Source organism: Leptonychotes weddellii, chromosome 6, assembly GCF_054177405.1.
Source record: "Leptonychotes weddellii isolate Sample4059 chromosome 6, ASM5417740v2, whole genome shotgun sequence".
Taxonomy (NCBI): Eukaryota; Metazoa; Chordata; class Mammalia; order Carnivora; family Phocidae; genus Leptonychotes; species Leptonychotes weddellii.
In genome coordinates this window covers 71337504-71357165 of record NC_138374.1, presented here as the reverse complement: position 1 = coordinate 71357165, position 19662 = coordinate 71337504, and the positions used below count along the sequence as shown (strand labels likewise).

General features: G+C 47.2%; 1 protein-coding gene across 10 annotated transcripts in view; it reads right to left on the bottom strand.

The window, feature by feature from the left end:
- Positions 1-5675: 5675 nt before the first annotated feature.
- Positions 5676-19662, bottom strand: part of SGMS1 (sphingomyelin synthase 1) — a 235432-nt gene continuing 221445 nt past the window's right edge. For 9 of the 10 annotated variants that reach the window (XM_081824387.1, XM_081824385.1, XM_081824393.1 and 6 more), the window contains 3 exons: positions 11255-11408; positions 7814-8076; positions 5676-7284 (listed from right to left, as the gene is read on the bottom strand). In XM_081824387.1, coding sequence (XP_081680513.1) covers positions 7105-7284; positions 7814-8076; positions 11255-11408 — 597 coding nt within the window. In that variant the 3' untranslated portion in view covers positions 5676-7104. The remainder of the gene's footprint in view (positions 7285-7813; positions 8077-11254; positions 11409-19662) is intronic. The other variant, XM_081824395.1, reaches the window with a different exon arrangement.

The following is a 19662-nucleotide window of genomic DNA, read 5'->3' as shown; positions in this document are numbered from 1 at the left end:
GGGGGGGGGGGCAAGCTGCTGGAAATCGGAGCAGAAAGAAGCAGGTCTCTGCCGTAAGCCTGCCGTCCTTGCTCTAACCTCCTTTAGAGGAGGGACGATTGCCAGCAACCCTTCCTCAGCTTTGTCAAATGAGGACTTGGATCAGGGCCCTCTTCATTCCCGAGAGGAAAATGAATTTCCCGGGGCCTGCGAGAATTCATTGTTTTTGCCGATTTTAATGGGTGATTAAACCCTGAACATCTGGAGAACTTAAGCCGGTTTCCATAGCCCGGATCCACAGGAACCCCTTTTATCACTGTTCTCCATGCTTGGCATGTGTTAAAGTGACATTTCGGATACCTTCCCATCTAATTTCGGTGACTTTTTGTTTGAATTCACACTCGGTGAATGTTAGTGGTATGTGGGGGTTCTGTGTGCTGAATACATTGACATTTTCTTGCCCCCAGGAAGTACGATGCTGCCGCCCAGCCCCCACCCCAACCGTTTTTGCTGTGTGCCGGGTGCAGTGGGTACCAGGGATTGTACAAGAACACAGAACAGGACCTTCTGGCCCAACTCCCTGCTTGGATCCCTCTACCTTCCTGCAGTTGCTTCTCTCTGCTCAGGAACCGGGAGCCCCAGGGGAAACCTCATTAGGGAGCCACTTGGCCCCAGGGTTTGGAGCGGGCCCTGCAAGCCACAGGGGGTAGAGATCAAGCTCTGTGGTCATCTGGGCTCAGCTCCTGAGCACAGCAATGCGCGCCCACGTCCCAGGCCAGTGATGCTTCTAGGGCAGACGTATGCCGGCAACGCTAACTGGACCTAGCTCCTCTTCTCGTCATTTGCTTTACATGCCCGCCCCTGGAACCCGCGGAGAAAGGCAGCTAGTACTCGCCTAAGCAAGTGTGTCTGCCCGCCTCCGGGCTGGACCGAACCTGCTAGGCTCATTGGAGCGTCTGCAGAATGGAAGCTTTTGCTGCAAACACACTGCATCCTCACTGCCTACCCATACCAGGGGCCACTGTCCTGGCCCAACACAGCCAGAGGTCAGAAGGTTCCAGGGACCACTCAGGCTGGCAATGAACATGCTTCCCATAAGCCTGGCAATGACTGGACTGTGGCCTCTTGAAACTCAAAGCCAAGGATTTCAGAGAAGCCTTCCAAACAAACGTTCATTGTAACAGATCATGCTTTTTCCCAAATGATTTTTTTTCCCCCTGAAACATCCTAAGATATCAGGGAGCATGGCTACACATCCCCCATGGAAAACCCGCTGTGTGCCTTTCTGCAGTCACAGGCTCTTTACTAAACACACAATGCTTTGGCCGAAACCTCCTTTGGCTTCTCCTCTCGTGCTGATGAATACTATCGGCAGGAAGCAATGAAAACAATACCAGATCCTCCCAACACAGAGCTGGCCAGGGGAGCAGATCCCAAGCGCCAGTAAACCACTGAGTTAAACTATTTAGAATTTATCTTAGTCCAAGCCAAAAAGAGAGGGACTGAGAAGAAAAACTGACTAACCCAACAGAACATACTGTAAACCCTCTGGCAAAAATAGACCAAGCATTCTGGACGGTAGGCACCTGACACTTTCTTGTAATGTTTTTTTTGTTTGTTTTAAAGATTTTATTTGTTTATTTGAGAGAGAGAGAATGAGAGAGAGAGCACATGGGGGGGAGGGTCAGAGGGAGAAGCAGACTCCCCGCTGAGCAGGGAGCCCGATGCGGGACTCGATCCTGGGACTCCAGGATCACGACCTGAGCCGAAAGCAGTCGCTTAACCAACTGAGCCACCCAGGCGCCCTGTTTTGATGTTCCTCGTAAGCAATCGTTATTTGTTACTAACCAATGTCTTACTTGTTACTAACCAGATCTTTCCCAGGGACCAGCTTGGGATATGCCACAGGGCTCTCAGAAAACTAGCCATGGGAGCAGTCCAAAGAAAAAAAGGAGAGGGAAAGTCATTCAGGTTCCTCTGGAGTTTGGGTTTGCTTTGGTGCTCAGCTGCATCCTAGTCCTCTAGGGGGAGAGCAAATTAAAGGCTCCAGGAAGTAAGCTTGCAGTTAAGATACGTGAATGTGCCCCCTCTTTTCCCCAATCCAGTGCTAACTGTCTTCATGTTCTTTTGGACACCCGGTGTGTTGAGAGTTACAGGTCATTAAAACGGACTCTTAACAGCCATTTCTATTTTTAGGTCTTCAATTGTCATTAGAACACAAATTTGTATGTCCAGCCATTAAAAGTACTCTTCAGATAACAGCTTATTCATTGTCCTCCAAATTTATTTTGACCACAAAAACTGGGTCACCAAGGGCTTCTGGTTTCATCCTCAACATGCAAAGAGCTTTGGAGTCAAGTCACCATTCCCATCCTTACAACTAGAAAAGGCTGGACAAACGTTTCAAAAAATGACTTTTTTGGGTCAATGGGTCCAACCACCACCCTCCAAATCTGGAGAGACAGGTGCATCCAGAGTCACAGCTGAGATCTGCTTGCACGGAGCAGAAGCCACCAGAGCCATAAATTATGAGGAACACTTACACGGTAACTTAGATGAACTGCTGGGGGGGCGTGGCGGGGAGGGGAGGCGGGAGTCGAAAATCCACATAAAAATTTTGACTCTCCCCAAATTTATCTACTAATAGCCTGTTGACCAGAAGCCTTATCAATAACAACACATATTTTGTACATGTATTAGAATAAAGCTAGAGAAAAAAATATCAGGAAAATCATGAAAGTACATTTACAGTACTGTATTTATTGAAAAAACCCATGTGTAAGTGGGCCTGCTCAGTCCAAACCCGTATTGTTCAAGGGTCAACCGTGTTATCAATTATAGTTTAAATGTGACAGGTCTAAACACACCAATTAAAAAGACAGAGACTGGGGCACCTGGGTGGCTCAGTCGTTAAGCGTCTGCCTTCGGCTCGGGTCATGATCCCAGGGTCCTGGGATCAAGCCCCACATCGGGCTCCCTGCTCAGTGGGAAGCCTGCTTCTCCCTCTCCCACTCCCCCTGCTTGTGTTCCTTCTCTCGCTCTGTCAAATAAATAAAATCTTTTAAAAAAAAATAAAAAGAGACTGTAGAATAGATTAAAAACAAAATGCCATTTATCTGCTATATATTCTATAAGAAACCCACTTTATAAAGATCCAGAGAGGTAAAAATAAAGGGGTCGAGAAGGATATATACCATGCGAACACTCATCAGAAGAAAGCTGGAGTCGTTACTTTAATTTCAGACAAATCAGACTTCACAACAAGGAATATTATCAGGAATAGAGAGACGACAGAACAGTAAAGCGGTCAATCCTCCAAGAAGACATAGCAACTTTAATGTGTATGCATCTAACAAGAGAGCATCACAACACATGAGGTTCTAGGCCACCAGGGGGCTGGGAGGGAACTCAGGGCCGGTCCCTCTTAGGTGTCAGAGCCTTCCCTTGTCCTCACCTGGGATGCCATTTTGGCCCCTCAAGCCAGGAACTTCAACACAGGAACTAGGACACGGGATTTTGCATAGGCCTCTTAATTTGGACTCCCTACTTCTTTAACTTTGAAAAACATGGGAGTCTGCCTATCTCATTAATCTCTGTCTTCAAATCTTCACTAAACCTGTCCCAAGAATTCTCAAGAGACTCTCGAATCTTTGCACTCACCAACCATGATGTGTTGATGGAATAATGAACGGCCGAGTTAAGTACTACTCCTGTCGATCAGATGTTACGCGTACACTGTCACTGGCAAACCACAAAGCCTCAAGGGCATTTCTAAATCCATAGCATGCATTTTCTCAGTTGCTAGATGCTAAATGACACTGGTGCTAGGCCAACTCCCGAGAACACAAAGGATTTCTCACACATGCAAAACACGTGTTAGCTCTCGTGATAAATTCTCCTTCCCTGTCTTCACCGATAGTAAGCCAGGGCCGTCTGCACTGTCCTGCCACTCTCCCCGCGATCCCAACCCTCTCCCTCCCTCCCCTCTCCCTCCCTCGTTCCAGTTTTGTACAACTTCCCCTCACGGACCACGCCCATCTCTGACCTCGGAAGGCTGGAGTCTGGACCTAGCAGGTTGCTTAATTTTCTCGTGACTCCTGCTGAGCCAGCAGGCAGAGAAGAACTTTAAGGTGCTGATAAGCAGAATATCAAGTCTGGATTTGCTCGAAGTTTCCTGACCAAAGGGAGAGAAAAAAAAAGAATATCAGCATCAGCGTCTGACTCTTGGTTTTGGCTTAGGTTGTGATCTCAGGGTCATGAGATCAAGCCCTGTGTCGGGCTCCACACTCAGTGGGGAGTCTGCTTGAGATTCTCTCTCTGCCCATCCCCGCTGCACACTCTTTCTCTAAAATAAGTACATCTTAAAAAAAAAAAAAATCATTATCAAGGGATCCAAGTAGCATATTCTATACCCTAGTTAACTCAATTCCATGGTTGACTTTTTGTATAACGAAGGTCAAATTAAAGCTAACAGGGATTCTCATTTTATGTGGTATTTATAAAGTTTATGAGATACTTATCACATCAAGTAGGTATTTGGGATACAAATAAAACATTTAGCAGTTAGGAATTTGGCAAAATTAGTCTCTCACCTCGTGATGTGCATTGCCTACTACTCAGTCCATAGTAAGAGGTGTCCCACTTGGCTTTTCCAGGACAGGCACCGATTTCTCCCACTGCTGACTCTTCCCATACAATTTATGAACACTCAACAGTATTTGGGGGGCACGGGGTGCTGGGGAGAGGGTGGAAACCGGAACTCCAATCAGTCACCTCCTGCAAGACGGGGTAATAACTAACCTTGTGGTTTTGTGAGGGTTAACAATACATGTAAAATGCCCTCCTCATAAAGAGAGCCCAACAAAGGAGTTGTCCAGGGCTTTGTCTTAGCAAACTAAAGGACAAAAAAAGCGCATGTCCTCAATCAGGCTTTATCAAGTGGACTAGGATTCTCCAGAACACGAGATTTCTCTGTCCTTCCTGGGATCTGCAGACGGGGAGCCACAGGGTACGTCCATTCATGAACCAGTACAGTCAGGCACGAATTTCTTTAGTACATATGTAGGATGCAAACCTGTAGTAATCACTTTCTTTTTTTAATAAAACTACTTGACTTAGGAAAAAAAAGATCCAATTTTTAGCATTTGCAATTACTGCATTTTCGTTACGCAAGCTGCCTTCCCCTTCGATACGCAGCACCTGTCCGACAGTCAAGGTCAGGAAAAGGCTGTACCAGTGAAATGGCCATGCCAGAATTCTGGTCAACTTGCCTCCAGAGGCCATCCCACGTTCTGACAGAGACACCGGTCCAGAGCCCCACGCAGGAAATCTCACCGGCTTGACATCTCTAGCCAACGTGGACTGTAGCTTGAATTTAACTCACCTTCAATTCTTCTTATGTATTTTCAAAACGACACTCGTACACTTTCAGAAACCTTAAGTGGAAAGAAACAGGGTTGCCACAGGCCCTGTCTCAAACAAAACCAAGGAAGAAGGTCCAAAAACGCAGTGTTTTCTTTAATGACTTCGTCAACGACTTCTGGGAAGGATGTGAACACATTAGAAATAACAGCCATTTATTTTAAGTATCAGGTTTTATTAAAAAGTGCATTTTGATTAATTTATGATCTAGGTAAGCTGTTAAGATATCAGTATACTCTCTGGAATAGTAACTTTACAAATATTTAAAACAAACAAAATTTTAAAAGCCTTTTTATTTCCTTCACCATTATTGTTTTACAATACAAATATCACCTTGTGAATACACAAAAAAACCCTATGGAAGATAATTCTGCTGCATAAAATACAGAATGGATATATATACTTCTTCATTCTTAAAAAACTATTTTGTTCTCCACATTGGCAAGTATAGAAGAGAATACTTCCCCAAACATACTCATGTTAGGAGTAAAACTTAGAGTTACATGCAGTTTCTGCACAAATATATTTTAAAGAAATAGATCTCTGTTTTGTTGTTCACCAACAAAATTGTCGTGAGAGTATGGATAACTAATTTAGAGCTTTCACGTTGTTTAGTTAAGTGATCATTTTTCAAAACTCTCTTTTTAAAAACAAAGTATTCATGGCTGTTTTCACTGTATAGTTAAAATCGAACTACCAAATAGGTGATAAAATAATTTAAGTGGTACATGTCATTGCTACCTGCTCACAATATGGGAACAGGTTCTGACTTTCTGATTAACTCCCCCTTTCTTTAATTCATAGCGATTTAAAAACCATAAGCAGTCTTCTGATTTAATTTAGCTATAAATGCAAAATTTAGTAGTGTATACATACATTTATATTTCCATGGAATATTTTATTTTAAATAAAAACATTTAAGATTGCCTACTGACCATACAATCAAGACAAGAAAGGCACTAGAAACATAGACAAATTTCTCTCCCAAGAAGCATTTTTAAATTTTAACTCTCTTCTCTCCGACATGTAAAAATCTTTAAATTTGGTTTTCATAACATTATTTTGAAAAATAAAGTTAGGAAATACTTAGAAAATCACTTTATAACAGAATCTTTTTTTTTTTTTGCACTTTTTGACACACTCTCTGCTGATTTTTACAAAACCCAAAGTTACCGAACCTTTCTGTGTCTGTCATTTTTATTTGAATATCGGTGCAACAGGTAGAAAGATTTCAGAATTGAACCCCATTCAGGTACTCAGAAACCTTCATAGAGACATTTGCTAGAAAATGGCTTACAGCCCAATCTTTGGGGCAAGAGATATGAAAAGTATGTTTTCCCAAGAAAATAATACGCTTTATTTCCAGATGTGCCTGGAAAGACCAGAACTGATGATATAAAAGCTTACATTTATGCTGTTGCATCATATACAAAGGAACAGGGTGGTCGCAGGTTATGGAAATCCCAAACTTATGAACAGGAAAATGTGTACAGTGCATGATAGGTTAAATTCTCTTTATTGTTGTCCAACGCAGGTCCTTTGGAGAGAAAAAAAGATCACAGTGCTGACCAGGTAACTCAATAGGTTAAGTCAAGGTAACTTTTGAAAGAGAACAGGATTAGGGAGGTGTTTGTTTATGGCATCTTCTCTCACGGAGTTCTTAGCACTTCGGACAGCTCCACACTCCAGGGCCTTGAGCGGCCGTTATGTGTCGTTCACCAAGCGGCTGTATTTCACTTGTCTGCTGAGGTGGACGACTGGCCAGGGGAAGGGCCAATGGTAAGAGCGAGGTACGATTCCTTGGACATTCTTTTCGAAGTACTGAAACGGCCTGTACCACCACACCCTAGCCAGGAGGTTCATCTGGGAAGCTTCTTTTAGCACCTAGGAGAACAAGGACAGGAAAACCACGTCAAGGGGAAGGAGACACTGTCCCAGCCCCAAAAGGAACACGCATGCTTTGCTAACCACCTTCCACCGAGAGTTTAGATGGTTTCCTTATTCCTTATTCCAGTTCACCAAGGACCCCAGACCCGCCCCGCGTGCCGCTCGTGCCCCCGTTACACGCACGTGGCCACTCTGTGCTCATCTGCTAACTGGGCCACACCCCAGCAGGAAAACAAGCCAATTCCGGGAGCGCACGGACAACACGGGCCTTACTCCATCTCTCCTCCATACATGTATCCCTCAACCAGTGTTTTGGTGACTTTCTGTGATGGACATTCAGGACTCGGCTGGGGTGGGGGCGGATGGAGACCAGGCGCAGCTGGTGGGCGCAGCCGAGACATTTGTCAGGGGCGGTGGGAGGGAGGCCCTCGCTCTAGAAGGACGCTATGTTCGTGTCGCTGCACTCACACATTCCCTGTTCACTTTTTATTCCCAAGTGGGTCAGCGTCACAAAAGACAACCCCACCTTAGATGCCGGACGGTCCGCCCCCTCCCCCTGCCGTGTGGGCACCGCCGGGCCAGGGGGAAGAGAGGCTGCAATCCCACGAGGAGGGACACTCACTTGCTGGTTGGCCATCGTGTGGTACCACCAGAAGAGTCTCGTGGTGATGTAGTAGGCCACCACCACGTCCACAGTGTAGTGGTCGTGCGCCAAGAGGATGCAGAAGATCCCAACCACGCTGAGCAGCCAGCAGATCCAGTGGTACCACCAGAATCGTCGAGGGGAATCTGCAAAGACAAGACACTCACCGTAGCCCCGTCGTCCTAGCACCTCTAGGGCACCCAACTGCACCTCTATGACCGCTCCTGCACCCAGTGACTCTGACCTTTCCTTCCGGAAACATGTCACGCAGGCAGCAAATCTAAGGGCTTTAGCTTCTACGTAACCAAGGCAAGAATGGCAGCAGCTTATTTTATGATTTTATCAGCGATTGTAATTTATGTTTGGTTATTGCTGGATTCATATAATCATAAAATACAGCTTAAAACGGCAATGGACAGGATAATGCATCATGCTCTATTAAAAAAAAACAAACCACAAAACTGTCCACTGACATTTAAGTCAATTTACTTGTAAATAATTTGGGGTTAATGCTCTAAACACAAATCAATACCTTTTTTTTGGTCTAGAGATCCTTATAGAGGGACTAGGCAGTCATAATTGATACTGTTTTATTTGCTTTCCAACCTCTGTGACCACACGCTAATCTGAAAGTCTTGGAGATTTCCGTTTCTCAAATGGAAATAAGAAAGGATCCAGTTGCCCAGGAATTTAGGTCCAAGTGCATTCAAAGGCAGGGCAGGGTCAGATAAACACCTGTCCATACCACCATTTGGAAGCCCCCTGGTGGGAAAGCATCAAAATCTCTATGAGTGCAGGCTTTCCCACCTTGTATTCTGGAAGAATGGGCTCAAGAGGGTCTGACATTTTACACAGAAATGTCATTTGCATGTGATCCATCCTCCCTACCCAGGGGGAGGAAGTTCACACTTTTATTGGATTCTCAAGAGGTCTAAGAACTAGTCATCCATTTCACCAGTATTTATCGAGCATCTCCTATGTGCCCAGGACAGGAGATGCTCTAGCTACTGAGATCAACGAGTAAACAGGTAAAGAACCTACCCTGCAGGCAGATCCCTTCCCAGCATGGAGGAGAGACAATACAAAATAATTATAATAAATAAGTAAATTATACGCTATGTTAGAAGGTGTTAAATGCCAAGGGAAAATTAAGAAGTTGAACAGGAGAAGCAGGATCAGAAACAGAGAAGGGGAAGGGAAGTTTGCAGCTTTAAATGGAGTGGTCAGGGCAAGGGCGGGCACTCTATATTCCACCCCCAGGAGAATCTGTATTTGCACCCTAACAACACAACAGCAGCAGATACCGTTCATTCCTCATGCAACTCTGTCGGAGCCCATGAATGCTGTCTGTTTTCATTCCTACCACCTCTCCCTCAGCCACAGGGTGGGTACCAGTAGCTCATTCTAAAGATGAGGGAGGTTAAAGGTGGTCCCCAAGGTCACAGAGCTCGTGGTAGCACCAGGACTCAAAATCCACGTTTGTGACCCCAGTCTTCCCAGTCTCCCAACATGGCACTCTGGGATTCCTTCAAGGACAAGGCTTAGCCCCCACTGTAGTACAATCAGCAGGGGGTGGGAGCACTCCCCCAGCCGCAGCCTGCGTGGCCCCCAGCACCATGGCCAGCTCGCCCCAGCACAAGGGCAAGATGGAGCCCTGACAGTTCTGAACAGAAACTGTTAGAATTCACTCTACTTGGTCACATGCCAAGTGCGAGTGGAAGAACACCTACACTTCCTTCTCCCGGTGCCCTGCAGCACATCTCCTCTTCTCCTGTCTTCCCTATCTTAGTTTAAGACCAAAACTGGCCCGGGACGCCTAGGGGGCTCAGTCAGTGAAGTGTCTGCCTTCAGCTCAGGTCATGATCTCAGGGTCCTGGGATCGAGTCCCGCGTTGGGCTCCCTGTTCAGGGGGGAATCTGCTTCTCCTTCTTCCTCTGCTGCTCCCCCTGCTTGTGCTCTCTCTGTCAAATAAAATCTTAAAAAAAAAAAAAGACCAAAACTGGGCTTCTAAGCCTTTGGTCTTCAGCTGTCTCCCGTGCTCCCAGTCAGCCCTGCTCTCTGCGGACTCTTGTTTGTGGACCTCTCTCCGTTCCCTCCGCGTCTTGCCAACGCCAACACCATCACGGTGGTTCAGGCCACCCCATGTCTTCCCTGGATTATGGCAGCAGCCGGCCCCCCACTCTCACCCTGCTCTCCAGCCCGGCCCCCTCCACCCATCCTGCACCTGCCCCAGCAGTGGTTTCTCCTTCTCTGGAGGAGGAACAGGATGGTATGGCCCCGTCTCTGAGAGAATGTAAGTTCAGACTCCTCACGGTTTCAGGCACGCTCCATGATCTGGTTCTTACTGATCAGTTCATTTGTGACTTCTCATCACTACCACCGCTCTGAATTCCAACCACACCAACATTCCAGACGGTGCCACACACTCACTCCCAAGACACGTCCAGACTGCAGTGTGTGCGTCCCTCTTCCAAGGTACCGACAGCCCGGGTCTACTCACTATTCTTCATGGAAACTGCCTGAATAATGCTCATCGAGACTGTTTTTAACAGTAAAATATTGAGGACAACTGCATTTTCTATAAGGAGAAAAATTAACCTGTGGTTCATTACAATGGGCCAGAGCCTCATGTCTCACCAACATCGTCTGAGAGAAAACAAGTTGGAAGACCACAGAGAACATAATACCATTATGTAGATTTGACAAAACCTCACACCATGACACGCAAGCACCAAAACATGCATGGACGTGACACAGGAAAATGGGAGAGGAAGGAATGAAAGGCCATAATCACCTCGTTACATTTTATTTGGTTTTTAACGGGTTAAACAAAACAGACACGGCAAATGCTACTATTAAGCCTGAGCACTGGACAGGGGCATATTTAGTATTATTTTTTGTGTGTCTCATAATGAAGTATTTAAGTACATTTTTATAAAGGGAATTTCCCATTCAGTGCCTGCCTCATTTAGTGTCCCCGAGCCCACGTCACCGAGCCCCTTCTGTCCCCGCTTAGGGCAGAGGGCCAGGAACCTGAAAACACCTGGTCTATGATCACATCCTACCAGGCCTGATGCTGGAGTCCTGTGGTCTTAGGAGATTTCCTTCTGGCTCCTTCCAGGAGCTCTGACGCATCCCACATGCTACGCTGACACTCGAGGGAACAAGTCACTCCCCACGCCCTACACACACACACACACACGGGTCACTCCAGGGGACCCTGTGTCTGGGCGCGGTGGGGACAGGAGGTGCCGCCCTCTTGCAGGGGACTCCGCAGAGACCGGGGGACATGGCAGATGTCATGGAAGGCTGCTGTGGACTTACACTCTTTGATAAATAAGTAGGTGAGTGTGAGCATGACCGTGTGACCGCTGTACAGATAGTCCCCGCACATGTTGTGAGAGCCAGTGATGGACAGGCCGCCGCCAGCGATGAGCTTCATTATTCTCCGCAGCTGGGCTTCCCAGTCTCCAAAAAGCTGATGGGAAAAGAGAACACAAGATTCGTTACTGGCCCACATGGAAGTGCGCCGTGATTACTACTGTTCAGAATTAAGCTTTCTGATATGGTGATTTCTAATCAGAAATATATATTTGCTCTCTGACTTCATTCTGCTTGCACAACCTTGGGAATTTCCTGAGATCAAGGTGGCTTTCTTTGGTTATTCCTCACAAGGCCCTTCCAACGCACCTGAGCACATGCTAACGAGGTTGCTCTCGGAAAGCCCCAGAGGATGGGGGCTGGATGCCAGCAGGGCTAACCAGGCCGTCAGGGGGCTGGACCTCCGAGGAGGGGAGAAGGGCTGGAGGCTGAGTTAATCACCCATGGCCAATGGCCTCATCGATCCCGCTTATGTAATGAAGCCTCCACAAAAATCCTGAAGGATGAAGGTTCAGAGAGCTTCCAGGGTGGTGAAAGAGTCGAGATACGGGGTACTGGGAGGAGGGGCGCACCCGGACAGGGCACGGAAGCTCTGCACCCCTTCCCACACACCTCGCCTGGGGCATCTCGTCCATTTGGCTGCCCTAGGTTATATCCTCTTAGAATACAGGGGAAATCTAGTAACATGTTTTCCTGAGTTGTGAGCAACATTTAGCATATTATTCAACCTGAGGAGTCATCACAGGAACCTCCAATTTATAGCTGGGGGGTCAGAAGCGCGGGGACAACCCAGACATGGGACTGGTGTGTGAAGCAGGAGGTGGGGACAGTGAGTGTGACATGGAGTCTTTAGTCTCTGGGATCTGATACTGTCCCCAGGGAGCCAGGATCACAGTGCATTCCCCACATCTGGTCAGAGAAGCGCTCGGTGTGAGCGCTGAGCACAGAGGAGACGCACGGGAGTGTTCTGCCTTCACGAGTTCATGCTGAGATACATAAGACCCCACCGTGAAGTCTGCCACTCAATGTTCACTATTTTTTGGACAGTGCTCGGAAGGGGTCTGGTCCTAGAGATGAAGCATGCGGCCTCGGAACGTTCCTTCGATGCTGGCACTTTCTATAGCACATTTCAGCAGACGTTTACCCAGCTTTTAAAATTACACTGATAGAGGAAGAGTCATTGATTGATTTACTACCAGAGCCATTTTGGGAAAAATATCTAGGAAAACTTCCAGTGCTCAGCTTGGGGACAACTCTTTCGCTAACTTAGCCGAAGCGCCAGAGACTGGAGCAGTCAACTGCGAGAAGACTTGGTTTGTGAAATTTGGCGACCGAACCGAGACAAGACACTGAGGTGGATGTGCCTTCAGTCTTCTGAAATTATTATGTGGGTAGAACTGCATGTTTTTCCCTTTTAGTAAGAGTGAGAAAAGTTCATAAATAAATCTACCCGTCTCTGACACACATCTGGGCCACACACTGGACTCGTAAGTGGTTTAAACAACTCACTCACTGCAATTCTTATTTGCTCTGTCAAACAAAATGTGTGCCTGTCTGTATTTTATGCTGGTCAGCACATTTTTAAGTTCTGATTAGTTGCCCAATTTAATCAACATGATCCTTTTCAGCATCTCACCAATGATATTCCAGGCTTTGGGAAATACATGTTCTATTACAATCTCCCTTTAAAAAAAAATGTATCCAGATTTCTACTTAAGGATGGCAGGTTGAACACACCACAGAGAGGGTATGGATTTTCACATTCAGAAGGTCACTGAACATGCAGCTCAACAGAAGAAAACAGACCTACATAGCAGGAGACCCCAACGCCTCCAGAAATTAGAAACAAGCTTCATATAAAGGATCAAGACTCAGGCTTTTTCAAAAACAATACTGGAAAACAGAAGGCTTTGGAAGAATGCCTCCAAATTCTGTGGGAAAATGATTTCCAACTTAGAATCCTATACCCAGCCATACTACTAACTGGCCCTACAGTAAAGGATAAACTAAAGCCATTTTCACATACACAAGATTTCATAATATTTACCACCTATGTACTCTTGTTTTCAGGGAATTACAAGGATATACTCTGTAAAGCAAAGGAGTAAATGCAGAAAAAAGGAGACGGGACCCACCAGGACGCCAACGAAGGGAGGGCCCAGGGACTGTGAGCGCGGACAGTGCAGGGGGCGGGTAGGCGTGCGTGAGGGTCGCCCTGGAGGAGGTGCCTCCAACAGAGCCCACTGCCTCCGACAGCCCTGAATAAAGAATCACCACATGGGGACGAATGTGTGTGTGCACAGACAGCTAGGAAAGCAAAAAGCAAGGCAATCACTAACTCTACAGGAAACAAAATACTGTGCAGAAAAGTAATCACAGGAAACGACGTGGGTTGGCTACGAAGGGCATTTACAAACTATGCTTTTTTAAAAAAGTCTAGAATGTACATTCCACATGTTAACAGGGTTTGCATGGAAGTTGGTAGGATTTCTCCCAGTCTCTGTCCCAAAGGGACTTCCATTCCTGCTCCTTGGGCTGGAAAGAGAGGGACTGTCTTGGAAGTGTGCACTTCTGGGATTCAGGTTGCCTTGGAGCGCAGGCAGGACAAAGGGGAAGAACAAACAGGAAACTCTTGGCTTATCTCTCACACTTCTCATTTTGATTTCCTTCCCCAATGTGCCTGCTACTATCTTTTAGTATCCTCTAAACACCACTCCATACATTCTGCCTACTGTTTGACTTGCATTCAGTGGGAAACAGCATGGAGTGTGCTTCCTCCAAGGAATGGGCTATAATCCTCCCCCCACCATCAGCAGGCTTTTGACTGTTCATTTTTGAAAGCAGAGATATTTGGGGGGCGTTCACGTGATCACGTTCTCAGTGGACACTACAAAGCTGTGACCGGAGCTCTCACATCTATACCACCATGTGAGTTTTGGTCTCCTAAGGACACAGAAAAGTCAGTTTTTGGTAAAAATCAAGCAATTTTCAATATCTAATGAACGGCTAAGAAATTAAGTAAACTGGACAAATCACTTAAGCAAGAACAAGGCCGGGCAGGAGAGGCTTAACAACACAGATCACTCTAGAAGTTAGAAACTGGGGAGCCTTCAGTTTATTAAAAAAAGAAATTATATATAAAGATGGATACATATAAAGTAACTTTTCCTTGAGCAGCCTCATACCTCACAGAGTTAATGTCCTGCTATCATGCCCCAGGCATCTCTCAAAGTACACATTCATTCATTCATTCATTCAGCGAATCCACCTACTACCACCAGGGCAAGGAACATTTTGTCTTATTGCTGAAGAACAGTCTCACTGCTACACAGAAAATTCACTCTCACCTATGTAGGCCATGCCCAGAGAGCTGCTCTGAAGCCCACAGACCACAGTCCGCACCCGCTGAGGAACCTGGCGTCGAGGGGCAGAAGGATCCGTGGAACCCTGTGTCGATCACGTGCTGGGCAGCCTGCCGCTGAGAAGCACACTAGACACTGTGGTCACCCCTCATCTTCAACTCCCACAGCAGCAGGACTTGGCCACCCCCCGAATTTCGCCTGGCATCCGGCCCTCTGAACTGATGACAGGTACGTAAGAACTAACACGAGTCACGAAAATGCCCTTCCGTGTGACCCTGAGGCCCTCACAGGGACAGGTCGTGTGTTCACAAGCTCGAGGATGCTCTGGGGAGCGCAGAGGCCTTGTCGCTGCACACCTGTGTCCCTCACCAGCTCTCAGACCTCCTTACTCCCACGTGACCAGGCAGTGGAAGGGCAGCAGCCCGGTGGTCTTACGGAAGAAAACATCAGCTTTCGTTGGTACAGAGACTCCAGCCTTTTCAACAGAGCTTTCCCATTATCTCGTCCTCTCCTCCCAAGGCCGTCAGGTGGTTGGAGCGGCCATTACGATGGCCATTTGAGAGAGAAGCAAATAAACAGAGAGGCTCTTTCTGTTTCGCACCGTGGGTCAGGGGGATCAGATCCAGATTCTTGCTCTCACCCAAGCAAGCCTGCAGCCTCTGCACCCCAACAGAGAGCCTGCTGTTGTTGCAAACGTCTCCCCAAGTGACGGAGGCCGAACACTATCTCCAGGCTGCAGGTGTTCTCACCAAATCCCACCCATCTCACACACGGCATTTACATGCAGGTGCACACCGGGGTTCACGAACGATCCTTTATTCCCGAGTGTTTTTTTCCTTTTAAATCAAACTTCCCCATTTCTAGAAAAGTTATTTTCACGGAACTCTTTCACACACCGATTGTACATTTTCTGCCTTCTCAAACAAGGTGTTTTCGACTTGACTTTCACTCCCCTTGCTTTGTACTGTGCCGTGTCGGAGTGATGCTCCAAATGTCTCCGAGTCTGCTTTCACAGGAGCAACGATGAACCCACACCCAACCCAAGCCCCAGGTCAGGGTGAAGCATCTGGGGTGCTCAGGACAAACGCTCTGTCCGTTCTAGCTGCAGATGTCTCTCATCTGTAGGACGGCAAGAACCACCTTTCCTTGCCCTCAGCCCTCACTGCCTGAAGTGAGATGATCTCTGGAGGAAGTGACCACAGACATTATAAAGTGCTAACCCGATGTAAGGCAGCACCCCAACCCCCAAGCCCTTCAGGGAGAACTCCATGCCTGGCACCGAGCACGTGAAATCCGGGGCGTGCTCCTCGAACACGCAGCCCTCACGGATTCTCATCCGTGGTCACAAGAGACTTTTCTGAACAACTCCTCCACGTGGGAACTGCCTCATCCTGGGAAGATTTTGCCTCATCCACAAATACCGTATCCACCTCAACTGCTCTTAAGCAGAGAGACTTCAGTACGTACATCCTCTTAGAACTCATATATACAACTTTAAAAAAGACTTTTCCCTCCATTAAGCTCCGAAGGGTTTGGCTCTCTGCACCTCTCTGTTATCAAATGTATCCATCCATTCTTCTTTCTTTTGGGGGAAGGGTTATCGCTATAATTATCAGCAATCAAGCACTAATCCCCAACCTCAGCCTCCCTTCCCCCCAGTCAAAACTTTATAATTTTCTTCACAGCCTCTAGTAAGGAGACTTACCAAAGCTTCATGAAATCTCAAAGTCGGCTATGCATTTCCATTCACCCATGTTCTTACTTGTCCCATTAAAGAAATCTAGCATTTCAGAAAGGCATGATTACCTTTTAACAAAATTATCTTTGCTTTAAGTGTTCAGAGATCCTTTCGCACTACCTGTTCGTGAAGTAAAAATTAAAAAAAAAATTCCCTCAGAGTTTTGTTAGGGAACTTCTAGATCTACAGAGTACAGATCTTCCTCTGTGACTTATGATGGTGTCACAGTCCAATAAACCTATAGTGAGTTGAAAATATCCTATGTCAAAAATGCATTGACTATAACCAACCCACCTCACCTCATGGCCTTGCTGACTTTAACATGCCCAACACGGTTGCGCAAAACCATGTGACGCAAAGCCCACTTTACGACCAAGCGCTGTCTCACGTATCATACTGACTACGGCGCCCAAGTGAGGAGCACAGTCACTGCCCGGGCACTGTGGCTCCAGCCTCACCAGAACAGATCGCTAGCCCAGGAAATGAGCCAAATCATGAAATCTAAAGCATGGTTTCTACCGAATGCACATCGCTTTCCCAGAATGGTAGACTCAAAAACGCGTTAAGTGGGGCCACCGTGGGCAGGGATCGTCTGAATAATGAAACCCCAGACCCTTCTCTTAGACTCATCAATTATCAGCATTTTGCCACATTTGCTTCTTCCTCCCTCTCTTCTCTCCTGGACCACGTGAGAACAAGTTGGATATACTAGGATGCTTCACCCCATACGTAGAAGCAAGGACACTGTCTTCCATTGCCACACTCCTAAATGTGTAACAAGGAGGCAAGAGGATCACAGTTTACAGACATCCTCACTCAGGCTCCTGAAGGTCTCAGCACGTCCTTTATAGCGTCTACGCCCCGGATCCAGGGTCCAGCCAGGGGACACATCTCGAGGCTATGTGACATAGTCTTAATTTTTCTGTTTCTCAGTCTTTGTATTTAGGACACTGGTATTTTTGAAGAGTCCAGTCTAGTTCCTTTTTTTTTTTTAAAGATTTTATTTATTTGACAGAGAGAGAGATAGCGAGAGCAGGAGCACAAGCGGGGGAGTGGGAGAGGGAGAAGCAGGCTTCCCGCGGAGCAGGGAGCCCCATGTGGGACTTGATCCCAGGACCCTGGGATCATGACCTGAGCCGAAGGCAGACACTTAACGACTGAGCCACCCAGGCGCCCCAGTCTAGTTCCTTTATAGAATGTCCCTCCATTTGGTTTTATTGGATTGTTTCTTTGTGCTCAGTCAAGTTGAATGTAATTGGCAGGAAATTACAGAACTGGTGTGTCCTCCTTAGCACATCATATCGAAGAGCATCTGATACCTACTTTGTCCTGTGACTGGTTTGGTCACTTGGCTGTGGGAATGCCTGCCAGATTTCGCCATTAAACACACACCTCTGCCCCTGTATAATTAATCAGCAATCTGTGTTGTTCTTAACGTATGTAATACGATGCCCCCAACCTTTCACTAGTGGCCTTGGGACCCACTCTTGGTTCCTGCTAGAATTACTTCTGGAGTCGCTCCAAATGGTGATTTTCTATTTCTAACATTACTTTTCCATTTAGGAGCTGACCTTTTTCGCCCTTAACACTAATTTTTGAAAGGTTTTTTTACGAATTACTGCCATTCTTTCATTGGGACACTCCAATGATCTCAAACCTGGCCAGTGGGAACCTCTCCAGCAGGAAATATGGCTTCTGAATGAACGCCCTGGCCTGTAGTGTCCATGCAGCTCTGCACCCGTCTCTCAGGAGGCGAGTCCCACCGACCACCTGCCTGCACGGTGACACAATGGATAATGCTTCACGGAGACTCCTTGGAATGCCTACTGGACGCTTTCTGACTCCGGTCACCTCTTCACGCCAGATGGCTGCGGCCGTGTTGAAAACCTCCGTCCCCTTCCCCACGCCCCCCAGACACGGCCCTCTCTGCCCGGTCCACACCACCACACCAGTGCGGCCTCACCTGCCTCCCTCCTGCACACAACAGAGACGCAGCCCAGCTCCTTGCCTCTCTGCTTAAGAACCAGTGGTACCTGGGAGGCAACGGGCCGGCCGAGCATCCCTGAATCGACCGCATCTCCCCCCGCTCCCTCGGGAGGACTGAATGCAAACGGGGCAACGGGGATCACACCTGGCAAGGAGCGGGGACACAGGATTTGGCGTCACTGTGGGTCCTCCATCCTCCCTCCCAAACAGCGTCCTTCCTGTAATGTGTGGGGATCCTTCTGAGGGACACATATGACCCCTTCATACTCCTCCTCCTCCTACCGTTCCCGGCTTCCTACAGCCTAACTCCTTAAAAGGGTGACAAAACCCCTTCGAGTTGGCCCACATGTGCCTCTCTGGCTTTAGCTCTGGCCACTCGCCACAGGGTGCCGCGCCCTGGGTCACCCCCTTCCCCCAGCCCCCTCGACACCTTTCCTGTTCTCCCAGCTCTTCTGCTCCTCGAATCCACCTAGCGAACTCCCACTCGTCCCGCTAGACCTGACTCAGACAGCATCCCCTCGGCACAGTCGACACCCAGCGGGGTTTGCCACTTTCTGGGGCCGCCACACACTGCCATGGGCAGAACTCAGCAAGTCAGAGCAATCTGCTGGGTTACATGTCTGTCACGGCATCCGGGTGCCCAGCAGGGGGACACCCGTGGTATCGATCTGTGGGTCCTCAAAATCTACCCCACACAGGGAAGGTTCTCTAGAAATGCTTGTTCAGGAAACAATCGACCTGCTTGTGTATCATCTACAGTCTCCCTGCCTCACAATCCAGGAGAGCGAGTCTCCCTGGTGATGGCCCTTCAATAAAATCATTTAGGGGGTGCCCGGGTGGCTCGGTTGGTTAAGCATCCGACTCTTGATCTCCGCTCAGGTCATGATCTCAGGGTCGTGAGATCAAGCCCCGTATCGGGCTCCGGGCTGGGTGTGGAGCCTGAGATTCAGGAAAACAAAACAACAACAAAAAACCATTTAGAAAGCTTAAGGTTTATAAAATCATGTAAAACTGCACATATCAAGCTTAAACTATAAGAAAATAGGAATAACTGTACAGAAAGCACGATTAGAGATGTGTAAGACAAATATACATAAAGGACTAATATATAGAAACATCAACAGTAAATAGGGCCAAGAGTGATGGTAAAAATTTTCCTCTTTTTGTATTTTTTTAGTGTATCTATAAAAGTATAGTTTCTTTAAAACGGAAAAAATAATCTTTTTAAGAGAGAAAAAAAATAATTTAGCACACTTCTATTTTTT